Here is a 23,713-nt window from a genome sequence, read left to right as displayed (position 1 = left end):
AGACAGAAGAAATTTATATTGTTTCAGGGCAGCTTCATACAGATGTAAATGCATCCACACTGATTGAATTAGACTGATAAAATCAAAAAAACATAGCCCCTGTAGAGTGTTTTCTTTGCATTAGTGTAACATGAGTTTTGCAAGGAAAGAAATAGATGTTCCCTGTTCAGAAGAGAAACCAAAACCTGTCTGAAGTAGGGCTCCCAAACCAGTGATACAAGCCTGAGTAAATATTCATTACTGTTAAGCAGTCAGATCGTTTCCCTTATCTATTTCCTTGTCTATGCCTGCACAATGTAGGCATTTAGTGTAATGGCACCAATTCACCAGTGAAAATAGGTGAAGACGACAAAAACATTCAAGCAAAACACTCTCCTCTGAATGTCTATGTTTATGCAAGCAGGAATCCCCCAAAACAGCCATTTCAGCCCCACTGGCAGAAGGACAGGGTGAATATAGCTTCAATAATTTCAATAAATTGAATTTCAATATGTCATAACCCACCCGCATAAACATTACATAAGATGGTATAAAACTTGATATTCTGAAAGCCTCCTTGCTGGCACTCCTCCAGTATCAATGTTGGATCACACTCAAAACCATAAAAATCTCCAATGTACTTCACCACCATGAAAAGAAAAAAAAACCCTGACAGTCAAGTTTGTGTGGTGAATTTTTCTTTGAGGTATTTTAAATTCATTTTAACCTTCACCCTTTTAGTGTATCCTGCAAGAAAATGCTGTCAGCAGAAACAGTGGCATCACTGTACTAACATTTAAAAGGTAGAGCTCCATCCTGGTGGTATATGAAAAAACATGGGTAATAAGGTTGGGTGTATCATTAGGAATTCCTCTAGAAAGTAGAAAATTGGACAGTGTCACCACATGAAAACATCTGGAAATGAACTGAAAGAGATGGCAAAAGGTGGGTTCCTATCAAATCTGTACTCCTGTCTGTTGCATGTACTTACTTGCATATATGTAATGCATATACACTTGAACATACTACATCCCATCCAGCTGCCCTGAAGGCTGAAATTTCCATTTAGAGTCAAAGGTAGTTATGACTTAATGAAAGCTCAAGGAAAATTAAGGGAAAGGATGGGGTGATACTGAGACACTCAAAGAGGGTGAGGGCACAGCCCATTTTGTGACTGTAATTTTGCACAGGATCTAGCAGGTTGGTGGCCTGGAGCTCTGACTAAGCTCTTTGGGGCTCTACAGCAAATGCAAATTCTTATTCATGGGATTACAGGGAAATCATATGGAGAAATGGGATACTAACCTGGCCCTTGTACTAAAATGTCTCTAGATGCCAAAACACCTTGTTTGGGGGTTTGATTTGGCAGAGTTTGGCTAGCACTGGTCACTTGTTTAAAATTTGCAGCTGTATGAACAGCAGCTTCACAATTCATACAGAAGATTTACAGCCATACAGGTGGAAAAAAAGCCAACATCTAAGAAACCACTAAAAATTAATGCGCCCTATTAGCTTGCCACCTCTTGAAAACTGCTCGGATCAAGAATAACTAGCCCAAAGCTGTTGCTTCCCCTGGTTACTTTATGACTCCATACCTCTGCTGAGTTACAAGTTAACACACACACACACACACACACACACACACGCTTGAATCAACTCATTTCTTTCTGAAATGCAGTCAGTTCTGGACTGCCACATTAATATGTATGACAGTTTACGGCATGAAACAGTCAAAATTAGCAGCTGAAGCTGCACGAAGGTTCTTTTGAAACAGTTTATAACTAAATACATAGGAATACGGCCAGCTGACTGCTTTTGTGGCTGTGACCTTTTCGATCTCACTTCAAAATCAGTGGACAAAAATACAGCATTGATAACGTGGAGTGAGAAGATCCTGCACTTGTCAAGCCCACTAGATCTGACACATCTTCCCTTTTTGAAGATCCCACCCTACCAAATGCTGAGATCATTTCCCTTATGAAGCATAACAAACCCACAGCTTCACTGTTGCTATCAAAAACTGTAACTGACCTGGAATTCAGGCCTATCAATCTTCTACTTTTTTATTGTAAAATGCAACTGTAGCTGAACAGCCTTGATTATTCAGTAAGTTCTGGCCTTAATTTCTACATGTGCATAAACCAAAACTGAAAGAAAGAACTGTTGCTCTCAGCTTGCACAAACCTGTAAAACAGCCAGAAGGAAAAGCAAGCGGTAAGATCTACTGCTCAAATATTCTCAAGGATGATTTTTGAAAAGGAATTTGTCTCTATCTGGTTTGTCTGCATCCCCTTTTTTTCTCCTTGTAGCTCAGTGGCAATAACGCTCAAAGTAAACGCTCTCTCTCTAAGAACTCACAGCTTAATTGCAAATAGCATTTGTGACTGCCAAACCAGGTGGTCGGAATGCTTGGGCTAAGCCTTTAGGAAATGTTGGTCCTCTGCCACTGTTCAGAAGGTGACAGTACCTTCAGGCCTCCAGAACGTTTGGGTCTTACTGCCGTAGGCTGCATTTTTAAAATGGGTAAGTAAGAAAAAAATTAAAAAAATAAAAATTCCCCCCAAATCTGGCACTGAATCAAAGGTGGTAAGATATTTTAAAGGAAAAGAATATGTGACTACTCAATGAAAGCATAAGAGAGCCATCACTCATGAAACTGGCTTATAGCTAATATATGCCAGCATTTTAATGTTGGTGTCATATGTTACCAAATGGTAATATCAAACATTTGTTCAATTCCACAAATATAATCCAGAAGGATCCGTATTCTGACAACTATTTTTAGCCCTGTAGCAAACACAAAACTATTAAGAATGGACTGTTAATACAAAAATATTAAGCAAAACTTTGTTCAATCTGCTGTTGAAACCAGCAAAAGCTAAACAAGGTATGTTATTACATTCTCATTCCAGAAAGAAAACACACAGCAAGAACATGTCTGTAAGTCTAAGGTTCTGTGAATATAGCTCCATACCACGACGTTATGACCTGAGGAAAAAGAGGCCGTTAGTTACTCATCGACTTGTTGGAAGAAGACAGGAAAGAGCAAAGAAAAAAAAAAGGAACAGAAGGTGAAAAAAGGCATATACATAGGGCTGGGGGGAACAAAGCCAAAACACCGTAGGCCAAAACTCTTTTGAAGGAAAACTCAGCTAAACTGACCTACCGCCTTTAAAACAACAGTGAATTAGTAACCACTATTAAAAAACGCAAGTTCAGTGAGATACAAGATATGTCACACTTTTTTGCAAGACTTGCACTTTTCTGACAATACGCCATTGCAGACTAGATAGAAGACATGCTATACGTTGTTAAAGACCTGAGCTATTACGTTCTTGCTGAAAATTGAAGAAAGGGTTTCTGTCTTATTCTAAGCCTTTTTATTATAGCACAATTGCAATTATCAACCTCAAATGTTCTTCATTTACATCAACTTTGAAATATTCTTCTTTTGTGGCTATGTTTACCCCTGCTAGTTGCATTTTTTAAACTTGCTAAATGGAGCTGTGCATCTATAGCAAGAATGCAACATAAAAACGTGTATATTAGGCTCTAGGGAAAAAAAATGAACACATGACTTATGAGAGGAAATCCCGTTAGGTCATAGAGGTTAATATTCAGGATTTGCTTTAATATAACAAGGACCAGAATCATTAATATTCTTAATGAGGATGCATTAATTGGCCGTTTTTCCAAAGTGCTCCTGCTCCAGCAGTCACGGGAACTTCACAAGGAGGGAACACCACCAGGCAGCTCCGTGCCTAAAACAGGCCCTCCGTAATTCTAAATGTCTCTTGGTTTTAACAAAATAAATCCGCTATCCAGCTCCGAAAGAGACAAAAGAAGCGGCAAAGCTGCCAAGAGCCATATTGATTTTCACAGTTAAAGCCACTCTCCTTGTGTTATGTCTCTCTGCACGACATGGCAAATTCAAAAGTGTGTTGATATAAGAATTTGCAAACAGACTAAACATTCCTCCAGGAATCTTTACAAAACTTCTCTCAAAAATAAACAAAAAATTAAGAGATAAAACTGCCGACTAATAGTTCCTTTGAGAAAGAAATTTGAGAATCACCAAGAGGAGGAGGAGTGATTAACGTTAGACTTTTAACTGGCCCGCAAGGCTGCAGAAAAACAAAGAGGTAATGAGAGGCCATCGCAGTGCAGAGCCAGGGCAGCGCACAAGGACTTTATATGTGGACATTACCCTTTTGCAGCCTGATGGCCGCAGTTTTACACTCTGCCTGTGTCTTGGACCAGAACGGAGGCTTAATGGGCAGCTTCTGACCTTACACCTTATGGCTTGAGTCCCAAAGCCGTTGGAAGCGGCTTGCAAAGCCCCCCTAGACAAGGCAGGCACCTGCAGTGACTGGCATCCACCCAGTGTTCAACGAGCAACGCGCACACCTCCATCTCAAGATCGCTTACACAGCAGCTAAGCCAGCGTGAGCTGCCACTGCTTCCCAAATTGTAAATCCTCATGTAATTGCTAAGGTGGCTTCTCCTAATAAAATCTAAGCAATAAAGCGGCCTGGGGCAAACCCCTGACCTACAACCAGCAATCATCCTACTCCTTCCCGATTATATTATTCAGAGTGAAAGAGGTGCTTGGGATTCACCACAAGAAACGACGACTGCCGTCCCCATTTCAAAAGCCCAGGAGCATATAATAAGAGAGAGAGAAGATGGTACAAGCAGAAAGAATATAAAGCCAAGGAAAGGGAAACCTTTCCTAGAAGAGATGAGACTGCACAGTGGGTTTTGTTTCATAGGTTGCTTGCTTTTCCTTAGCATTCAACATTCGGAGTAGGACAACTCCAGGGTGCAGATTAGTGATAGATGGCTAATTTAAAAAAAAAGGTGGGGGGGGGGAAGGAGGGGAGAAGAAAAGAGTTATGAGAAGCTGCCAAGAAACTCTGTCCAGCAGCGCGTCCCTGGTGGTGTAGTCAATTACAGGAACATTGAGGTTTAGTAGAAGATCTAAATCAAAAAGCTGTTTAACATTCTCCAGGATTTTTTTTTTAAAAGAGATACAAGTTTGAAGAAGCACCAGACTGCCAAAAATCACTTTCAGGCACCCAGAGAGGAGACAAAACTCAAAGGAAAACTATTTACAGACTTTTGCTGTATTTCTTGCTTAGGTTTCTGGCATGGTATCTAAAGTATCTTTAAACTCAGTAAAGAAAAAATTGTCTATCATCTAGTCCTGCTAAGCTTAGCACTTATGCGCACATGTTGTAGGAATACCAGCCTGAAGGATAAATTAGGTACATTTACCCTTAAAAGACACGTAAGAAGATGGATCTGATCACTCAGTGTTCAAGGCCGTGCTTCATGTGTTCCACAGGCCATAAAACAAGAAATTCAGAAGATAGGCAATGGGATGCGATGTTTATTCTTTCTTGCCTATTTTTTAATGGTCTGGGCAAGCTGGAGGGTGCATTAAGCAGGAATAATTTGCAAGTGTCATACAGACCCTTCCCAAGCTTGGAGATTTGGAAGAACTGCAGAGGGACCAAGCAAAGGTGGACACTAACTTCACACTGGTAGGGCAGGAGGATCCAGAAGTGGTGCTTTGCACGTTGAACTTTCTAGCACATAGTTTAGCAGCTAGAGGCAGGGAAACTATGAATTCCTGCTATTAAGCCCAGTGGGAACTGTCTCCTGGCAAATGTATCAGAAGAAACCTACCTTGGCAAACACACCAGTGGGAAACAAAAGATATTTTGCTGGCAATGGAATGAATTAAAGCTGGTGCGGAAGGGAGGAGCTCTGACCTCAGAATTTAGACCTCCTTCAGCATCTCCTTTAACTATGGCTGTGAAAAAGACACATACACTTCAACACTACAACACAACATAAGGGGTTGGGAAGCTTTGTAAGTAATAAGATCAGTACCCCAAGGTGCATAATAGCTACAGATTCCAGTCTGCAGCTTTCAACTTCAGCAACCATACTAGATTGTGAATCCGAGAAGGCCGGCTCTAGCTAAACAGAAATATCCTAGATAGGAGCCCAAGACAAAGAAATCTAGAGGAGTCTTAAAAAAAGTCTTCTTTCCCCAGACAAGAAGGCAATTCAGAGGTACAAAAAAATACTTTTCTCCCTAGTATGCTCCAGTAATGTCTTGCTATTCTCTTTTGCTAGCAAAACGTATGAGAATATGAAATTGAGATCAATACAACTTTTCCCTTGGGGAATGGGGGGTAGAGTTAATTGGTGATTAGTTATGAGGACATGAAGAGTAGGAGCATGATATTTATGGAGCAAAGTAGCCTTTGGCAGTCTAAAACAGGAGGGCTGGGGTATCCTTCTTGTGCATTAGGAGCAAGCTTCATGAGCAAAGGGCTATGAAAGAACCAATACCCTTTTGTGCTTCTCAATAAGCTGCTGAAATGAAAGTGCCCTGTAATCTGCCCTCCTTCGGCAGGATTCCCGTTGCTGCAGTATGCATTTTAGAAACATGGCGCTCCACAGGGGACCCAGAGAAATGAGAGGGAAAGAACAGCATTGCAAGAAGTTGGCAAAAGGCTGCAGCTGAATTTAGAAACCAAGAAACAGTCAAGTAAGCCTTTTCCTCTGATCACAAATATATAACATTATGTGTATTTTAAAGAACAAAATCCAGTTACTTTTGCACTGAATTATACAACTCTTCTTCATCCCTCCTGATCTTAGCCAAAGAGGGTTTTAAAAGTATGAATGTCAAAATGTTAGCCGCACTGCTGCTTTCCACCTAAGTTGTAGCTCTTGTTTACACAGGCAAAACGCAGCCCAAGGTTTGAAAGGCCTGTCAGTTCAACCCAACGGAGTATAATCACTCAGTCCGGCGCTGCTCTAAATGCTCTTCCTTCCTTCCTTTTCATTTGCTAAGATCACATAAACATCACCAGGAACTGCATGTGAAGCTCTTCCCTATATGATAAAAGACAGAGATCTTTCTATGAAGTCCTTGGATAACTGCAGTCATAAACTGAAAGCAGAAAACTCACCTTGGAGCTAATCATAGATATGCATCTGCTTCTTATCAAGTGTCTTCCTCTCCTTCCTTGCCCCCTCTCCCCCCCAGCTTTTAGCTTTTTTTTCCTTTCTTTTTTCTTTTTTTTTTTTTTGCATGAATTTGTGTAGATTTTTACCACCAGGAGATAGGAAATAGTGTTTACATAATCTAAGGCAAACACTATGGAGAGAAGACTGAAACATTTCACAGTATTTTCCACTTATTAGTTAGTGATGAATATAACACACATTATACAATCTACTCTCTAATGAGCAAAATGTTATCCATAGATCTCTGCATGCGCATCTCTGCACTTCATATATTTCAGGACAACAAAGTAAAAGCATGCTTCTGCCCTTCTTCAAAACAGGCATGTCCTTAGAGTCGGCTGACCGATACATCTGGAACGGCAGCGCGCCCAGAAATAACACAGCGTGATGCAAAATGGCAGTACGAACCCCGAACCTGCAAATTTCATTATCTTTTAAGAAACAACCATGTCTATTCTGCAGGCAACATATGCATTTCTCACACCTCTTGGAGTCATAAACAAAATGCATCAGTCTATAGCACCCCTCAAATATACGAATGTGCAAATACTGGGGAGTTCAACTGCCATGAGTAGCAAGCTACAAATTTAAACAAGAGGAAAGAGATTTTACCACGTGAGGTTGAAGGAGGTAAATGCAGCCTGAGAGGAAGGCAGAGATGCAACTCTGAGCTCTGTGTTCAGGCACTTAAACACATAAAAGAGGTCTCTGCCTGTTGAAGGCAGAGCGTTTTCCAGTTTTACAGAGAAAAGCAGAACAAAATGTGATGGCTGGAAGATGCAGCTAGACAAAATTGCTTCCAAAATACGAAATATTTTCCTAGCAGTGATGATGAATACTGGAATGCTTTCCAGGAGAAGTCACGCACTGTCATGTTAAAACGAGGGAAGGTACGGCACGCTTTCATTTAGCTTCTGTGAGACACGTTACGGGTCAGAATAGATGATTACAGAGTTCCCCTCTGGCCTTACTATCTATGAATCTGCAAATTTTACAGCTTCATCCTGTGGGGCCAAGGCATTTTGGCTCCCAACCAGCAACGCACTTACGCACATGCTGAAATGAAAGCTTACTTCCTTTACTGGCTCAGGGCCAGCGTGATCAGCCTCTTGCAGGATAGGCCCAACCACCTTCAGCTATCTCAAAATTTGACCACTTTGGGGATTTTTTTTCTGCAGGAGCAATTAGAGTCTTATGAGAGCTGAGGCTTAATAAGCTACAGTTTCAAAAGCAATGGGATGGCTTATCTTGCACCTATTTTTCTAATGCAAAAGCAGGTGAAAATGCTTGTTTAGATTTTTTTATTCTGGTTTAGGTTGGCAATAATTTAATTCAGACTGGGAAAGACAAACCAAGCAGGGTTGCTCTAGGAAGATGAGCAAATGAAAAATGATACCTTTCACCAAAGATAAGCTTAAAGTAATTATTCATTTGAGAAGAAGGATAGAATCAATACTCGTGGCTGAGAATACTTACATGTGAAAAGAGCCTAACTGAATAGTGGACTGGAAAAGGTGTGATGCAATAGGAAATTTTAAACATACATACATACACAAAATACATGTATTTCTATACCCATGCATGGATACCTAAACGCCATTAATAAAAATTAACTGTCATATAATCAAAAGATCCTGGGAAAACAGTCTTTAGCTCAGAAATACTGACTAGAGATGAAAATTTTATGAATTAGAGGCCAATTTGGCAACATACTACCCTGAACCCATCTGGCCTAATTGGAAATTGTTTAAAATTAAATTATCTTGACAACACATGTAATTAAAAAACTTCTATGTTTCCTCCTTAAACTCAGCACAACATCTTTTGAAGCTGTCATTTACTTTCAAGTAGTAATGGCCAGTTAATTTTTGGTGGTCCCAATTTCTTGCCAAGAAGAATTTCTTTCATGTGTCCATAACATTCTTTCTAACTTTTTCCCCCCCCTAAGTACCTTACGCAATTCACCATAGTATTTTCTTTGGTTGAAGACCGCTGGTGTTTTGCTGTAGTGGTTTTATTTTTGCTTATTTTTTTAAGTGAGATGATAGCTGATAGGTTAGCGCAAGTTTCCTCTACTCATAGCAGAAAATTTTTTGCCCTTAATTAAATACGAGGTATAAGATGTATTTTCAAGGAAGAACAAAATTAGGGACTAGGAATTCTGGGCTAAATATAGATTTCCAATATCTTGCTCTTGATTTAAGATGACATTAAGCAGAAGTAGATCAATATAAACTGCTTTTAAAAAATGAATAGGAATAAAATGTGCATTCACCTTCTAATAATTAGAAGAGCATTCATGTAAGACAAATCCGTTTTATCCATTTTAAGTGGAAGCAGAGGTGGAGTGAAAATAGATTTAGCCTTTAACAATGTGAACAGCGACTCGAGAATGAGCAGGAAAAGAACATTTCCAGCTTTTTGTACATTCTCTTCCCAATATTAGGAAATATCTGGCAAGAAGACACTTCCAATACTCATTCAGAGCAACTTACACATATCTCCTTTACCCCCTGTCTAAAGCAACTGTGTCAAAATGCTGATTAAAATACAAACCTGTCTGATTTGGTCTCCTGAGGCGGTGACAGAGTGCTCCCATAACGAGAAGTGGGTGTCGTAGGGGCACTCAGTCCAGAGTAAGGTCGCGAAGAAGAGTAAGAGCTGCTGCCATAGCTATTGTACCTGGAGCAGTGAGAAGAGAAATAGAAGAAAGGGAGAGACAGAAGAGAGACAAGAAACAGTCAGCAAGCAGACATGCGACAGCAAGCAAACCTTGTTTAAGGGGTGGGAATGATGCCATACCCCAGAACTTCGCAGACACCCAACTTCTGAAAATATTCCTCTAACCCCAGCTTCAACATATGTAGTCTCATTTTAATATAAGACATGCCATGGAAATACTTGATTTGAATACTGAGCTACTAGTACAGAGATTAATCAGAGATTATAACAATCCTCTTAAGCGACTGTTTTGAGATGGAATACTTCAATCACTGCTCAGTTACTCAGATTTATTAGCCGGTGTGGGAGCTGATACTCAGCCATGAGAAAAGGGACTGAAACGATACATGTCAGCAGTATTCGTACCTAGTGAAATTAAGGAAAAAGGCAGCATTCCCCACACATCATCTGAACACAGATGCACATGATTTGTGAATGTTTGCGTTAGAAATGAAAAGCATCTACATTCTTTTCAATTAAAGCAGGCAGTATGTATTTGCTTTCTCCTCCCTTGACATAAGTCATAGCTTATGTGCCATTTCTTACAATGTCTGTAAAAAATCATCACCATGGTTAAAAAGACATGTCTCCGGAAGCATGGCTTTAGGAATTTCTACCAGCCATTTACTCTATTTAAAAAAAAACCCCAACAACAAAAAACAAAAAAATCAAAAGAAACCTCAACTTCAATGTGAGTTTGCTGATCAAAGAGAAATTGCTTCCAGGACTCTTGGAATGGGCCACCTCCCCAGAGTCCCTCATAGCAATGTTTTCATCTTGGCCCTTGTACTCAATAGAAAAGGCAATGGCATTGCTTTTCTGGGCCTTTTCACCATTGTATTTAAATAGTTCGTCAAGGAGACACAGAGATTTCTGATCTGGAAAAATGTTAACATTTCTTTTCACAGAAGATATCATTTTCCCACTTGGAAAGCATATGATGCTCTGTGGGTAAAGTAGTCTACAAGGCCAACTCAATCAAATGACAAAATTCAGTTCAGGAAAAAGGACAACTTCATTTTCTTCATTATAATTCATAATGTATGATATACCCTTCTTTATCTTATTCTTTCTCTGCCTCTTCTTCTCCCACACGCGTCAGTACTAAGTAATTTCTCTTCATTCAACAATTTTATTTGAAAATGCTGGTTGGTTTTTCTTGAGCTCTATTTAACATACTCATTTAGTCATGCAAAATTTCATTCAAAGTTTCAGGCTTCATTCCTTAGGGTACAACAGTATTGCTGACTGCCAAGGCCAATATTAAAATCAGAATAAATTTCAGTTAGGAGTTTATATATATATATATATATATATATATATATTTGTATATGTATGTGCATGTGTATGTTTTACATATACATATATATGTGCATGTGTGTTTATATATCTATGTGCGTGTGTGTGTGTATGCAATGGAAGGGATCATGCTTTAGACAGAAATCTTCTTATCAATTATTACATTTACTTTTCCTTTCCTCTGCCCCTTGAAAAGCTGACACGGTACAGAATCCTGTTTCAGATCAGGGAATTTAAATGAGGCCAAAGTTAAGATACATCCAACTAAAAACGGGGGCAACACACCTTCTATGGGCTCAGAGCAACGAGTACTAGCAAAATCAAAATTAGAGGGACTGGCATGGACGTTGCATCCCTCAAAATGAAACTTAGAGGGCAAAGGAGAAGCTGGGACAGTAGCAAGTCAAAACCTGTGCATCAGCTTAAGTCTGTATCCTATATACCACGTTTCTTTCTCTGACCTTCTTCTGGTGGTTGCTATTACTTCCATTTTCCTGTCATGTCTGATATACCAATGCAAACGGCACTGGCCTTGTCCCAGAAGCCTTCCCTCTGCAGAAACCCCAGATATTCAGGCATTTACCTCTTTTATGACATTCCTGCCCAACTCATGCAAGCTTTGCCCTCTTTTTTCTCCAAATAAACCCAACACAGTCTTCCCTCACATCACCCCTGCTACCTTATATGATGGAGAAGCACAAGGATAGTCAGAGGGAAAAAAGTCACTGCAGAAATACTAAATATTGCAGGAACAAGTTGTATTTAAAACTTTACTTATATATTCTCTCTTAAAAAGTATAACTGTAACAGCAGCAATGAGAGAGCAATAAGGGAGTGGGAAAGGCTTAAGGGAAAACAGCAAATATGCAGGAAAACGTAAATTTGGATAAATCTCAGAGTTCAAGGAAAGACATCTAAATTAATTCCTTTATCACAGTAACTTGGATTTATAGTTCCAGTTATAGGCTTCTCAGAGAAATGAAAAAATAGCAAAAAACCACCCACCTATTAGAAGAGAAAGATCAAAAATTAAAAGGATCAAAGGAATCAAAATATTTGTTCACATGTAGAAATTCAGAAGGACTGCTGGAGAAAGGAAGAAATAAATACGCTCACAATATAGGTGTACATTTATAATATCTAATTCAAACACTGACCATTGAGAAAGGAAGCTAAAACACGTCAACTTTTCAAGGTGATTCTCTAGCATTGCTTTCTGTTTTATCTACTGCCATCTGTTGCATTGCAAAACAGACTGAGACAAAACAAAAAGCTTTATATGTTTTCAAATAGGTAGCATAGGGAAATTAAAAATTAGAATGAACAGGACCACATGTTGTGGAGGGAAAATTGTCTACTCCGAGCGCTATATGTGCTTTACAGGGTTTAATCTACATCTTGTGTTCCAAGCACAGGTTGAAGTTGCATGTGACAGGGATATGCAGCGTAACCTAACAGCAAATTCAAGATTTGGCAGTTCAGCCTTTGAAGCCAGGATTTCACCCTTGAATTCCAGGTGCCGATCTGATCTCTCGCAGTTCTGCATCAGAAGAGCTCCATTAATTTTCGAGAACCCGTGCCTGCAAATTTAATTGCTATAAATGACAGCAAAATAACATTCCTCTACGTGATCTCCCAAATCACACGTTACTTATCTACCACTGTACAGAGGCGGCCAGGTTACTTATTAACTATAACTCTTATTAACTTTAAGAAGAATAAGATGAAATGAAGGCAACAAAGGCAAGGGGAGAATATCAATCAAATCAAAACATAGGTTTACATGACTAAAACTAATACAGTATGTTCTGGAAAAAATACAACACAGAGCACGTTATTACCGCTATAAAACTCTCAAAAGGTGTTATTCATTTATCTAAAAATTAATGGCAGCTGCATAAAATCTACCTGTTTTCCCTCATCACCTCTGCTTCCTTTTCTTTCACAGATGCTGGAGACTCTTCAAAGTCATACGAGAAGAGGTGAAAAGGAGTATGTGGTACATAAGGTAATTTCTCTACCGTTGGAGATGCCTTTGGAGTAATGGATGCTGTTGAATTTTGGGAAGAGTTAAGCAACACTGCCGCAGGTGAGGATGGTGATGAATGAACAGAATTATGATGGGAGACAGATGAATCAGGCACAGAAGAGGAGCTGCTGGAAGAGCTCTTTGCTCTCGAGCAGGGCAGAGGCCTCTCAGCTTGAGAAATTGCACTTGAGGCGGTTGACGCATCAGAGCACCGTGAAAGGTTTTCATTCATAACCTCGTGTGCAGCTGGGACCCCACTGCAGGAGGAAAACGTTGTGAGGAAGGGAAGAGAAAGGCAGAGAGAAACAGGGATAAGAGAGATCAGTAGATCATAGTGCTTGGGGAAAGAAATAAAGGCAAGGACAGTCCAGCAAACAGAAACTTCCTGAATGTAGACATTTGGTTTTTTTCGTAAGTAAAGATATTCAAACCTTTGTATCCTGGAAGGATTTCCTTGGGGTCAGAAAAAACTGAGAAAAGGAAAGGATTCAGCTTAAAGGAAAGGAAGATATTTAATCCACAGACTTTCAGAACTTGGGAGTCTGAATTTTGATAGGAATTGTATTTTCATGAACCTTTTCACAATTGTTTTCTGCACTATTTTCCCATGGCCTGCTAGACAGTAAGCATCGTCAGAGCAGCACAAACACAGGGCTCAACACGCAGGACGATCTGGCACACAGAGCAGAGGTATGTTAAGATGCAGTCTGCGTGATGACTCTTGAGGTCGGATATATGATTACCATCCTCCTTTTTATTAAGAACCCAGAAACACTCATCCACTGCAGATGAAAATGAAAAGTGCCCAATCAGCATTCTTCTGTCAAAATCAAGGTTTAAAGTGATTTTAAAAGCAACATTTTACTGAATTGTTTGCCTAGGTGTGAAGCCACTAATTTATCTGAGTGTCAGCATCCCATTCGACCTCTGTGCTGGTGACAGATAGACACCATTAGAGCTACGTATACACTTAGCATAAGGGAAAACGCACCAGCCTTGCTCTAGTGTAGGTAGGTGTTGTTGAACTACAGAAGGAAAAATGGCAAGACAGGTGAAAAGCCACAGGATCTGCACTCCTGGATGCCTGCTATCACCAGCATCTCCAGCACAGGCACTGCGAATGGGCTTTGGGCTGGATCACTCGGCAGGTGGCTGATTTCGTTTTCCCTAGCTCACCTCTGCCCTCCACCTACACAGCGTGCAAGTAAATGGACCTTTGCTGAGGAGTGAGGGTTTGCCATAGAGTAAGCAACAAAAATATAAGTTACATAGGATATTTCAAAGTTAATTACTGGGTATAAATGCCCAGTAATCATTCTCACAATAGAAATGCACTGGGCAAGCTGGAAACCTTTATCTTTTCCACCAGCTGCGCATAAGAGAAATCACTGAAGCCAGACTACTCCTACCCTTCCTAACAGGACTTAAACAAAATAAAAGGCCTGAACACAGATCATTTTTGTTATACTACAGTGACAGTGAAAGGAGGTATTTAGGAAAGTCATCCAAGTATCACCCAACCACCTCAAAGCGACTATTATTTTAAAAGAACGATGTCCTATAAGCATGTTACACCCTTCATATGGCTCCTAAACTCTCTGTTTTTTTCACAATATTTACTATATTCATGTGATTTACTGTCTTAGCTTTGACTTCTAAGCTTTCGGATTTGAGGAAATTATCACTTAATTTTGAAATTTCAGGCAACCATTGGCTAGATTTGCAGACTGGAAGATATTAATAACAACAGTACAGTGTTTTCTTTGGAATTTGCACATTAAACAGTTTCCTTTCTTCCTTCCATGCTGTATAGCGTCTGCATGAATGTGGTTGATTTTTTTTTTTTTTTTAAATCAATCTCATTTGCCGAGTTGCAAAGCCAAACAATTTAACTTAAATCAAATGGCTGTCTGGAAGAAAGACCATATTTCCTTTTTTCCAATTTATTATGATAAAGTTGCCAGATGCCAAATCCATCTATACCTCTGAAATAAGTGGAAAATTTTACATGACAATATAGTTTTGATAGCTGGTTTGTTTATATCTATATATACACAGATGTGCATATACGTACAAAATGATATATGTCTATCCACTTTACCTCTGGATAGTCTTTTCCTATTAAAAAATGAACAAAATTGAAATAAATCAAAGCCAATATTAAAAAAGGCAATCTTCTCTATATTGACAGATATCGCTAATGAGGTTACAGCATGAAAACAAGGATAACAATAAAACCTAAGAAACCAAGCAACAGCCTAACTCAGCAAAGTGCTGGAATAGTTCAGCATTGCCCTAACTAAAAAGATAGGCCTAAGCCATGCTTCAAAAAAAGTGATGCTCTCTGCTAAATCTTTTTATGATTTGTGAGTAAGCGAGAGGGAGTGAGTGCAAACAGTTCTTTGTGCATTGAGCAGATATAATTGAATGTGTTGCCATTAGCACGCACAACAGCAAATTACTCAAAAAAATTTCCTGCACGGTGGCTTTAAAAGGAAAGCTGGGAATGTGAGTTAAAAGGGGTAGTGAGTTAATGCCAGGATCTGCAGAGCTGAGGAAAGGTGCAGGGACGACACTGAGTCCTAGTACCTGGCTTCGACCTGCCTACTGGCCTCTTCCTCCCTCTCATCCTCAGTATTAGGCTCTGTAACTGGCTGTTCTTCTTCCTCCTCTTCAGACTCTTCCTCCCCTCTGAGGTCAAACCAAGGAAAGAGGCATGCAGTGCGATGGAAAGAGAGAAGGTGGAAGAGAAAACGACATGAGTCACCAGAAAAAGAAACTCAATGAAGGTAGAAACGGAGGGCAACAAGGAGAGGGGGATCTGCAGCACTAGACAAACAGCCCTCTACACCTTCCCGAAAAGTATATGTTGGCACAGGAGTGGCTACCAATACATGAATTTTACCATCTCCTTATACACTTTTTTTATTACTAATTTTTAAGATACCAAGACTTGTTACACCATTTCTTTTCCGGAGCTCAGCTTTACTTTTGCTGCTTCACTATCTGCAGAAACGTTAACAGACAGCATTCATGGCAATACCAATGTTCAATTTATAAGGTATTAAGTTATATCAGATCAGCTTAAAGCATAGTACACGCTGAATCAAGCTGGCACTGGACATCACGCTTTTAAATTAACACAAATAAAACATTCCTGTTAAGCAGCTGATTGCTCAACTGGAAAACAGAACGGGGTGAAACATTAAGTTAGAAATAACAGAAAGACTAAATCAGTTCAGGACTATTTGCAAACAGCAGTATTTTAGCTATTGATGCCAGTACATGAATTATTTGAGTAAAGGATCATTAGAATTGTCAAAGCAGGCTTTGGTTCAGTAGTCAATCTGGCAGAAAAGAATTATAAAATAAGGCATAAAAGCCTCCCCAGCCTACAAACCACATAAGTAAAAAGAAAACTATATTAAACAAAAAAAGAAGGCTACATTGTCTGCCTCCACTCCCTCCCATTTATGCCTCTTCCTCCCCAAACCAATGGACTCATGGAAAATTTAGAAAATATTTTCTTTTTTGGACCTCTTTTTCAGCTGCAGTTGTTCCAGTTCTCCACTTGATTTAATGATGAATACAAGTATGCATGTTCCATGCAAAAAATAAAATAAAGCATACAAATAGTAACAAAGTTTGTAGCACACTGATATTCTATGTGTTTTCCTGAAAGCTGTTTTTTTTTCCCTCTAATTCTAATGGGATGTTCTGTGCATTTTTTTCCCTTTAAAATTATCCTATCTCCACATCATAAGAAAAAAGAATATTGATAAAGTGAGATCATGAAGCCATCGAGTGTTATGCAAAGCATCGATCCAAAGTTTCTTGCATTTGCATGCAGTAAGTTATATAAAAGTGTAGACTATTAATAAACAGGAGGATAGCAGCACCTGGACCTTTTTCCAACACTCCAGCAAACATCTAAAAAGTAGATGCTTTTAACCATTCCTAAGGTATCTCAGTGCCGGAGCCATGTTAGTTGTAGCAGATGATCTCTCCATTCCCCTGCCCTCCCTACAAACATAACCTGTCCCTACAGACACATCTCTTGACTTCCACACATGTATATATCAGCATTAAGAAAAAAACAAAAATCTGCCAGTCCTACAACAATCACATTTGGGCAATAAAACAGGAAGCTCTGTGAGATTCTGGTTCTCTGATAAGAGCACAGTGCTGATAGCACAGCTATTGCTAATATGAATTGCTTAGTGGCCACTTTGTTTTCGGCTCTCACCAGGAGGTTTCCAGATCGATGTCATCAAATTCCTTGCCTTCCTCAAATGTCTCCAAATGCCCAGAATCATAACTTAAATACTCATTGGATATGATGGCTATTATAAATCCGTAAGGATTCTTTGAGTATTTATTTGTTCACCTAAGTGGACGGCAGTAAGGACAGGAGTTTAAAGTGAACGCATTCCAACTTTATACGATAGGAGCTGAGCTGGGAACTATCAGTGTTATATTTGTACTGAACGGAAAGGGAAGTGGAGGAGAGAGAAAAAGTATTCAAAACCAGAGAGGATGAGCTCATGCAAGGATCACTTCCAAACACAGCACCATCAACTCCCTCGGCTAGTGTTGAAGGACATATCATGGGATGTTTTCCTTGAGATCTTGTCATCCTGCTTTTAAATCTTGTAATTATAACCGTGAATCTATGGTCTTTAGGTCTTGATGCTAAACCTTTAGGTCTTGATGCTTTTATTTAGCAGCAATGAAAGCTGTTCTCTTCCCCAAGTTTCAAAGTTTTTGTATTAATTTTTGTATTAGACTAGGGTATTTAATTACCTAATAAAGTACTTAAAGCCTCAAACCCACTGTTACCTGACCGTCGATTTCCCTAGAAAAAAAAAAAAAACTCAAGCATTTGGAACTAAATATGGACTTAGTAGTCTAACTTTAGATATCCATTTCAGAAAATGCTGACCTTCTGTGTAAAAAGCATATAACAAGTGAAGCATACATTAAATTCTACAGATGAGCTATAATCAACTAAAATACAGTACTCGGATTTTTACAATGCAAAGCATAGCTCTAATCCATTATTGGGAAAATCTGATTGCCGTACAACTAGCTTAAATAGAAATAAGAAAACTTCCTAAATTAAGCTTGTATGTGATTAGCTTTATAAAATTAGGATATATGAACAATCCCGCACCAAAAAACTCCCCAAAATTGCATCTTACTTATCCTGGAAGGGCTACTTTTCTTCAAAGACAAACGCAAAAACCAAGCAGCCTTTAGAATTGCAATAAAAATGCTCAGATTAAGGCCAGTTCCTTGGATTATCAGTTCAAAAACAAACCAAAAAATTGAACTGCGATACCTCAGTTTCCAGAGCTATCAGTAAAAAACATTTTCCATAGGCACTAGCATTTCCTTAATAATATGATTAAAGCAGAGATCACTCTGCAGAATGTACAGTCATACAAGATGACCAGGCTTCTCCCATCCTTAAAGCAATTTAGCTTTTTACATACATCCTTCTTTCAGGTAAGCTGTACAACACGTCCATGTGTTGAAGGCTTAGCAATAAGACAGGGACTTAGTTTCACCTTGGAGTCAGTTACTGGAACTGAAAACCATTTCCACATACAGATTACCTGAGGACCTGCAAGGTTTTGGTTCCAGCCCTGTAGGCAGAGACACGCTCCATGAGAAATGCTCCAAACCTATACCAGGAAACGGCCTAGACTGGGAGATGACATGATTTACACGGAGCTGAAGGAAACATTTAGCCCCCTCCTCCATCGTGATGGGTCAGCACTATTCATAGTGTCATGTGAAGGGAATACTTCTGTGTGCCGTGAGGTTTATCAGCAATTTCATCTTAGGAAGCAAAAAACTCAAGAGTCCGGCTTCTCGGATTCTATGACTTTCTAGGCTCTGAAGAAACAGATCATTTAAAAAACCAACAGCTGGCTGAGGTCACAAAATACCACTCCGTGAATTGAATGAGGCTGTGATTCTAGCAGCAAATCCAGTCATAGCACAGATTCAGACTGGAACATGAGTAATAGTCTCTGCCTTTGTATATTATTTGAATATATCATATTTCAAATAAACTAGGCATGTAGAGCAATCCTGTGTAGCACACTTGTATCATGTATAATCAGATGTTAACGTATCCATAACGGGTACTGTTTCAGACTTGAGTATTTTGGAGGAAGTCGATCTACTCTTATGGCACATATTTTTGAACTGCAATAATAAAAAAGAAAACTGAATCAATTGGGTCGACACTAAGAAGTGAGCTTATGGACGCACATATACATCCACAGAGCTCTTAAGTACAAAACAGAGGTGTTGCAGGTGTATTAGAGCATCTGATAGGCAGCTCCAAGGCTGCAGATAGCCAACAGCTGTGCCTGGTCCACAACAGATCGATGTTGAGATTCAAGATGGACAACGTCACAAAAATGAGTTTACTTAACTCTCAACAGAAAAGCAAATCTATATAGTCATGTGATTCACCTTCTGCTGTGACAGAGGGTGGAAGTTAACCGAGGTCTTCACTTCCTTCTACATATCTACTAGCAGTGCATTGGCTCTACAGTCCATCTTCAAACTGTAACTGGAGGCTTTATTTTAGAAATTCCATATAATTCTCCTATTAGGCCAAGGGCTTTCCTCAAATCTCCTTGATTTCCAAACCACAAGGCTAGAAGAAGCCTTCCTTTAATTGGAAAGCTCTCTTCCTCTGCTAACATTAACTCTATGAAGACAGTACGTACCACGGCACTTAGCTGGAAAGGGGCAGAGAGGAAGGAGCTGCTTCTCTGCGTGTCTGTTGTGGAGATGACCGGTGCGGCACGGAGGCTGGCACACTCCCCAACCTGGGAGGCCATCCTCGGTCAAGGGCAATTTGCATCCTGGAAATAAGTGATGCACTTAGGAGAGATCCTCAAGCTTTGGAAGTCCTTCTCAGCAACTAAACTCATGGTTTCAGACCTCTGGACTATCCACTGAAAGCAGAACGGATTCAGATCAGAGAAGACAGGGAAGCTCACTGTCAGGAGAGCTGCTGAACCCCAGTGTGCTACTTTTTCAACAAAAACAATAATGGTGGCTCTGTCTGTGTTGTTAGAAAACAGGTATTCTACTCATTGAAAAAAAAAAAACTGTATCTGTTAGATACCTCTTTCTCAAAATGTAGAAAAAGAAAAATTTCAATTAAAGATTTATTAAAACGGGAAAACACCAATTAAAGACAGATGCCATTATAATAAAGTTAAGACTGTCTGTCAGACAGATGCTCAAACAGAAAAGCAGACAGATTTGGGAATTCATCTGGATCCTTCAGCATATGTTTATTTTTCTGTGAAATGGAGAAGGGATAACATGGCAAAATTCATTTTCTCTCCCACATATAAATAGAGATTTGGTGCCAATGCAATAGTAGAATTAGATTAAGAAAAATGATTCACAGAGAGCTTTTCAATTCAACTAGATTGCAGAAGTCAGCACGTTTTCCAGTAGCACTGAGCAACTTATCTCGTTTAGCAAAAGGCAAATATTTATCCTAGGGTGGAAAGGGAGGGCTTCAGCTAATGGTGAAGGACCTGCTATATTCAGCTAACATTAAAGCCATCACTGGGTTACTTCAGTTCTATGATGAAAGCAGCAAATTAGAAAGATTCAAACAAAAGCTTTAAAACAGTGAAAACAAATTTTAGAACAATCAATGTGTTTATTTTCATCTTTAAAATGGATTACCACTACCTACATAAAAAGCAAAAATGAAACAAAACACCCAAACCTTTAAAAAGTGCATCATTGGTAACGGCAGCTAAACAGTCATAGGGTACTGCTGCTGTTCATTTGTTTCAGTGGGAAGAACCCGAAGTTTGACATGGAAGCATTTATAGCCCTTTAAAATGTGTGCATGTTTAAAAGGACTAGGAAAGCGCAGGTTATGGATAGAGTCATCAGGTCATCAAAATGAGTTCTAGGTCAAGGCTTTAAAACTGATGGATTACCTTTTCTCCTTTCTTAATTTAAATAATTAAATACCTATCCAATCTGTTCTATTGCTACTAAAGAGCTGCTGCAGAGTACAGAAACATAAACAACAGATTTCTAGATCGATGAAAAAAATAATTATCAAGGGACCCATCCACAAGTTTTTTTGAATGCAGGAGCAAGGTCCATAAGGTGCTAAGGTTCATGCCTAATGCACAGACATATACTGATCCTTACATTTACTACTTTTTCACAGAAGTACAAATCAATATCTTACTTTGTGAAAAATGATTTACAAAATCTGTGAGCCCCCTGCAACCAATCTTTAGTCACATCTGCTAAAAAACCCTGCATGAGTAAACGTAGCCACAGCTAGGAGAGATGATTTTAACAACATAACGTTACCCCTCTCTGAGGACAGTGACTCTCAACTAGCCAAGAACCCAAAGCACCACAAAATGTGACCCATCTCGGAGGACCCTAGAGCTGAACAGCCTGTACAAGGTTACCGAGTTTCTGCCCCCTTCCAGCTCCCCCCAAATCGTTCCTTTTACAGAGTTTCAATGAATGGGGTTTGAAGAAATTCAAGCTCTCTTTGTTCTAACCTGCAGCTAGAAAATGCATCTCCTCCCTGCTGCACCCACCCCAAAAAAGATATCTCTAATGGAAAAATCAAAGGCTGTACTAGAAGAAAAGAAACAAAGCCAGAAAATAAGCATGAGCACAGAACCAGATTTTACTCTGCTTGATATCACTGGAAATTTTTTAAGGTGTAAGATATGCTTTAAATCATTTTAATTCAGAACAGCTACTAATGTCTAATACTAATAGCTCCTAACAGCTATTCAGAAGAGTACTAACGTCTGAATATACAGCAACTGGAAAGAGAATGGTCTTGCCATAACTTCAATACAAGTGTTTTGGTTTGCACACGCAGTGCACAAACAACTGAATGAGACAAGAGCAAATTAAATGAACTCCCTTTGGTATCTGATTCTGCCGGGCTCATCTAACCTTTATTGGTTAGATAATATTACTAAATATTTCTAAATACTAAATATTTCTTTTTTAACTTTGCAGGTTATTAGACCAGGTGTCCATACTTTACTTCTGAGACTTTCCAGATCACCCACAGAGTGAAATATTTTGAAATTCCCAACAAAAGGGAACACTGCACGCCCAAGAGAAAAGGGGCTTTTAACTTATGAAGCAACCTAGAGAACAAAGAACCAGGGAACTGCAAAGGCATTACTCCCTCTCTCTCTGAAAAATCAACATATGTGCAGTTGATTACTGATGAGGAAATTTTTTTTTCTCCCTTTGTAATTAAGACAAGTGCTTTTCCATATGATTTCTTTAAATTAATTTAATTTAAACTTTGACTGCCTTTCAGAGGAGCAGCTACTGACCAGGACTACAGGCCAGAGTCAGTGAAGTAAGATGATCATTAGCTATTCCTACAATATTATTTTGAATGAAATACTACAGTTGATTTCTATATCTTTATATTACTTTTAAGGTTCCCCCCCCCCCAACTCCATTCAAACATCTGATCCGTTTTCCTTCTTGCACAGCACTTGGAAAGCTGCTTCTCTGAACTCCGTGCAGGTGAACAAATAGAAAATGAAAAATGTCCCATCGAGGAGAGATCTTTATAAGTCACGGTGGATGTAATTTTATTTTCTTTTGCAATGGCTTGCCATTGTCCTCAATTTATGAGTGAAATTCTGCTTTCATAGGTTAGAGAGCACAATTCATAGCCAAATTCCTAAGCCCCTGTAAAACAAACAAATGCCTCTTTCTCCCCCTTCTTCCTTTCCCTTCTGTTGCTTCTTCCTTTCTTCTATCCCACACTAACAGAACAGACTCAACTAGTCTTTTATGCAGGAGTAAACACCGAAACCCACAAGTTGAAAGAGGATAAAAACACAAGGAATTATATGGATAATAACTGATTTCCAACGACTCACAATTTGGCCTTCTGCATAGAAGGAAGACTAAGATAACCAATTAAGAAAGAAAATATCCTGGTAATTCTTTCCTACATAAAGAAAACTTTGTTCAGAAAAAAGTTGAGAAAATTACAATTAATGGAAAGCATGTTTTCTATGCTTGCTTATTATGGTACTCATTATCTTTAGGTTACTGTTATTTTCTCATCCCTAAAATACGATCAGTAACAACTCTTTACACCTAAATAATACCTAGGGTAATATTGCCACACTTTTTTCATCGCTGTAATTGCTTTATACAGGACGCACCAAAGCACAGGGCGAGATGGCAGAGGCTCGCTTAAGATACTGACAGGGCTGCGGCAAGGACTTCAGCAGTCCCAGCTCTCTGATCACTCAACAGCATTGCTGTCTTTACATCTGCATGAGTAGAAGAGGGAAAGAAACAGAATCATGATGTACAGAGACACTAGGAGCAATAAATACTGGAACCATATTCAGAAAAAGAGAAGAAACAGTGATTTTAGAGCTTGGAACTGCATATTGGTTGACACTTTAAGGTCACTCTTATTGCCCCATACTTCAAAGGGAGGGTTCTGGCATAGGCAACCTGCCAAAATGTTCTTTTTTCCCTCCTGTCACATCATATGTGTAAAAATCTTTCGGGGCTTTAGAGGATCACATTTACAAATGCTGGAAACACTTC

At 39.2% G+C, this 23,713-nt stretch overlaps 1 protein-coding gene across 9 annotated transcripts in view; it reads right to left on the bottom strand.

The window, feature by feature from the left end:
- FHOD3 (formin homology 2 domain containing 3) overlaps window positions 1-23,713 on the bottom strand; it is a 414,657-nt gene that overhangs the window by 88,977 nt on the left and 301,967 nt on the right. For 7 of the 9 annotated variants that reach the window (XM_068936172.1, XM_068936173.1, XM_068936167.1 and 4 more), the window contains one exon: window positions 9,586-9,711. In XM_068936172.1, the coding sequence (XP_068792273.1) occupies window positions 9,586-9,711 (126 nt within the window). Of the gene's footprint in view, window positions 1-9,585; window positions 9,712-12,957; window positions 13,336-15,667; window positions 15,770-23,713 lie in introns of all 9 variants that reach the window. The other 2 variants (XM_068936165.1, XM_068936166.1) reach the window with 2 other exon arrangements.

Source organism: Struthio camelus, chromosome 2, assembly GCF_040807025.1.
Source record: "Struthio camelus isolate bStrCam1 chromosome 2, bStrCam1.hap1, whole genome shotgun sequence".
Classification (NCBI taxonomy): domain Eukaryota; kingdom Metazoa; phylum Chordata; class Aves; order Struthioniformes; family Struthionidae; genus Struthio; species Struthio camelus.
This window is presented reverse-complemented; position numbering and strand designations above follow the sequence as displayed.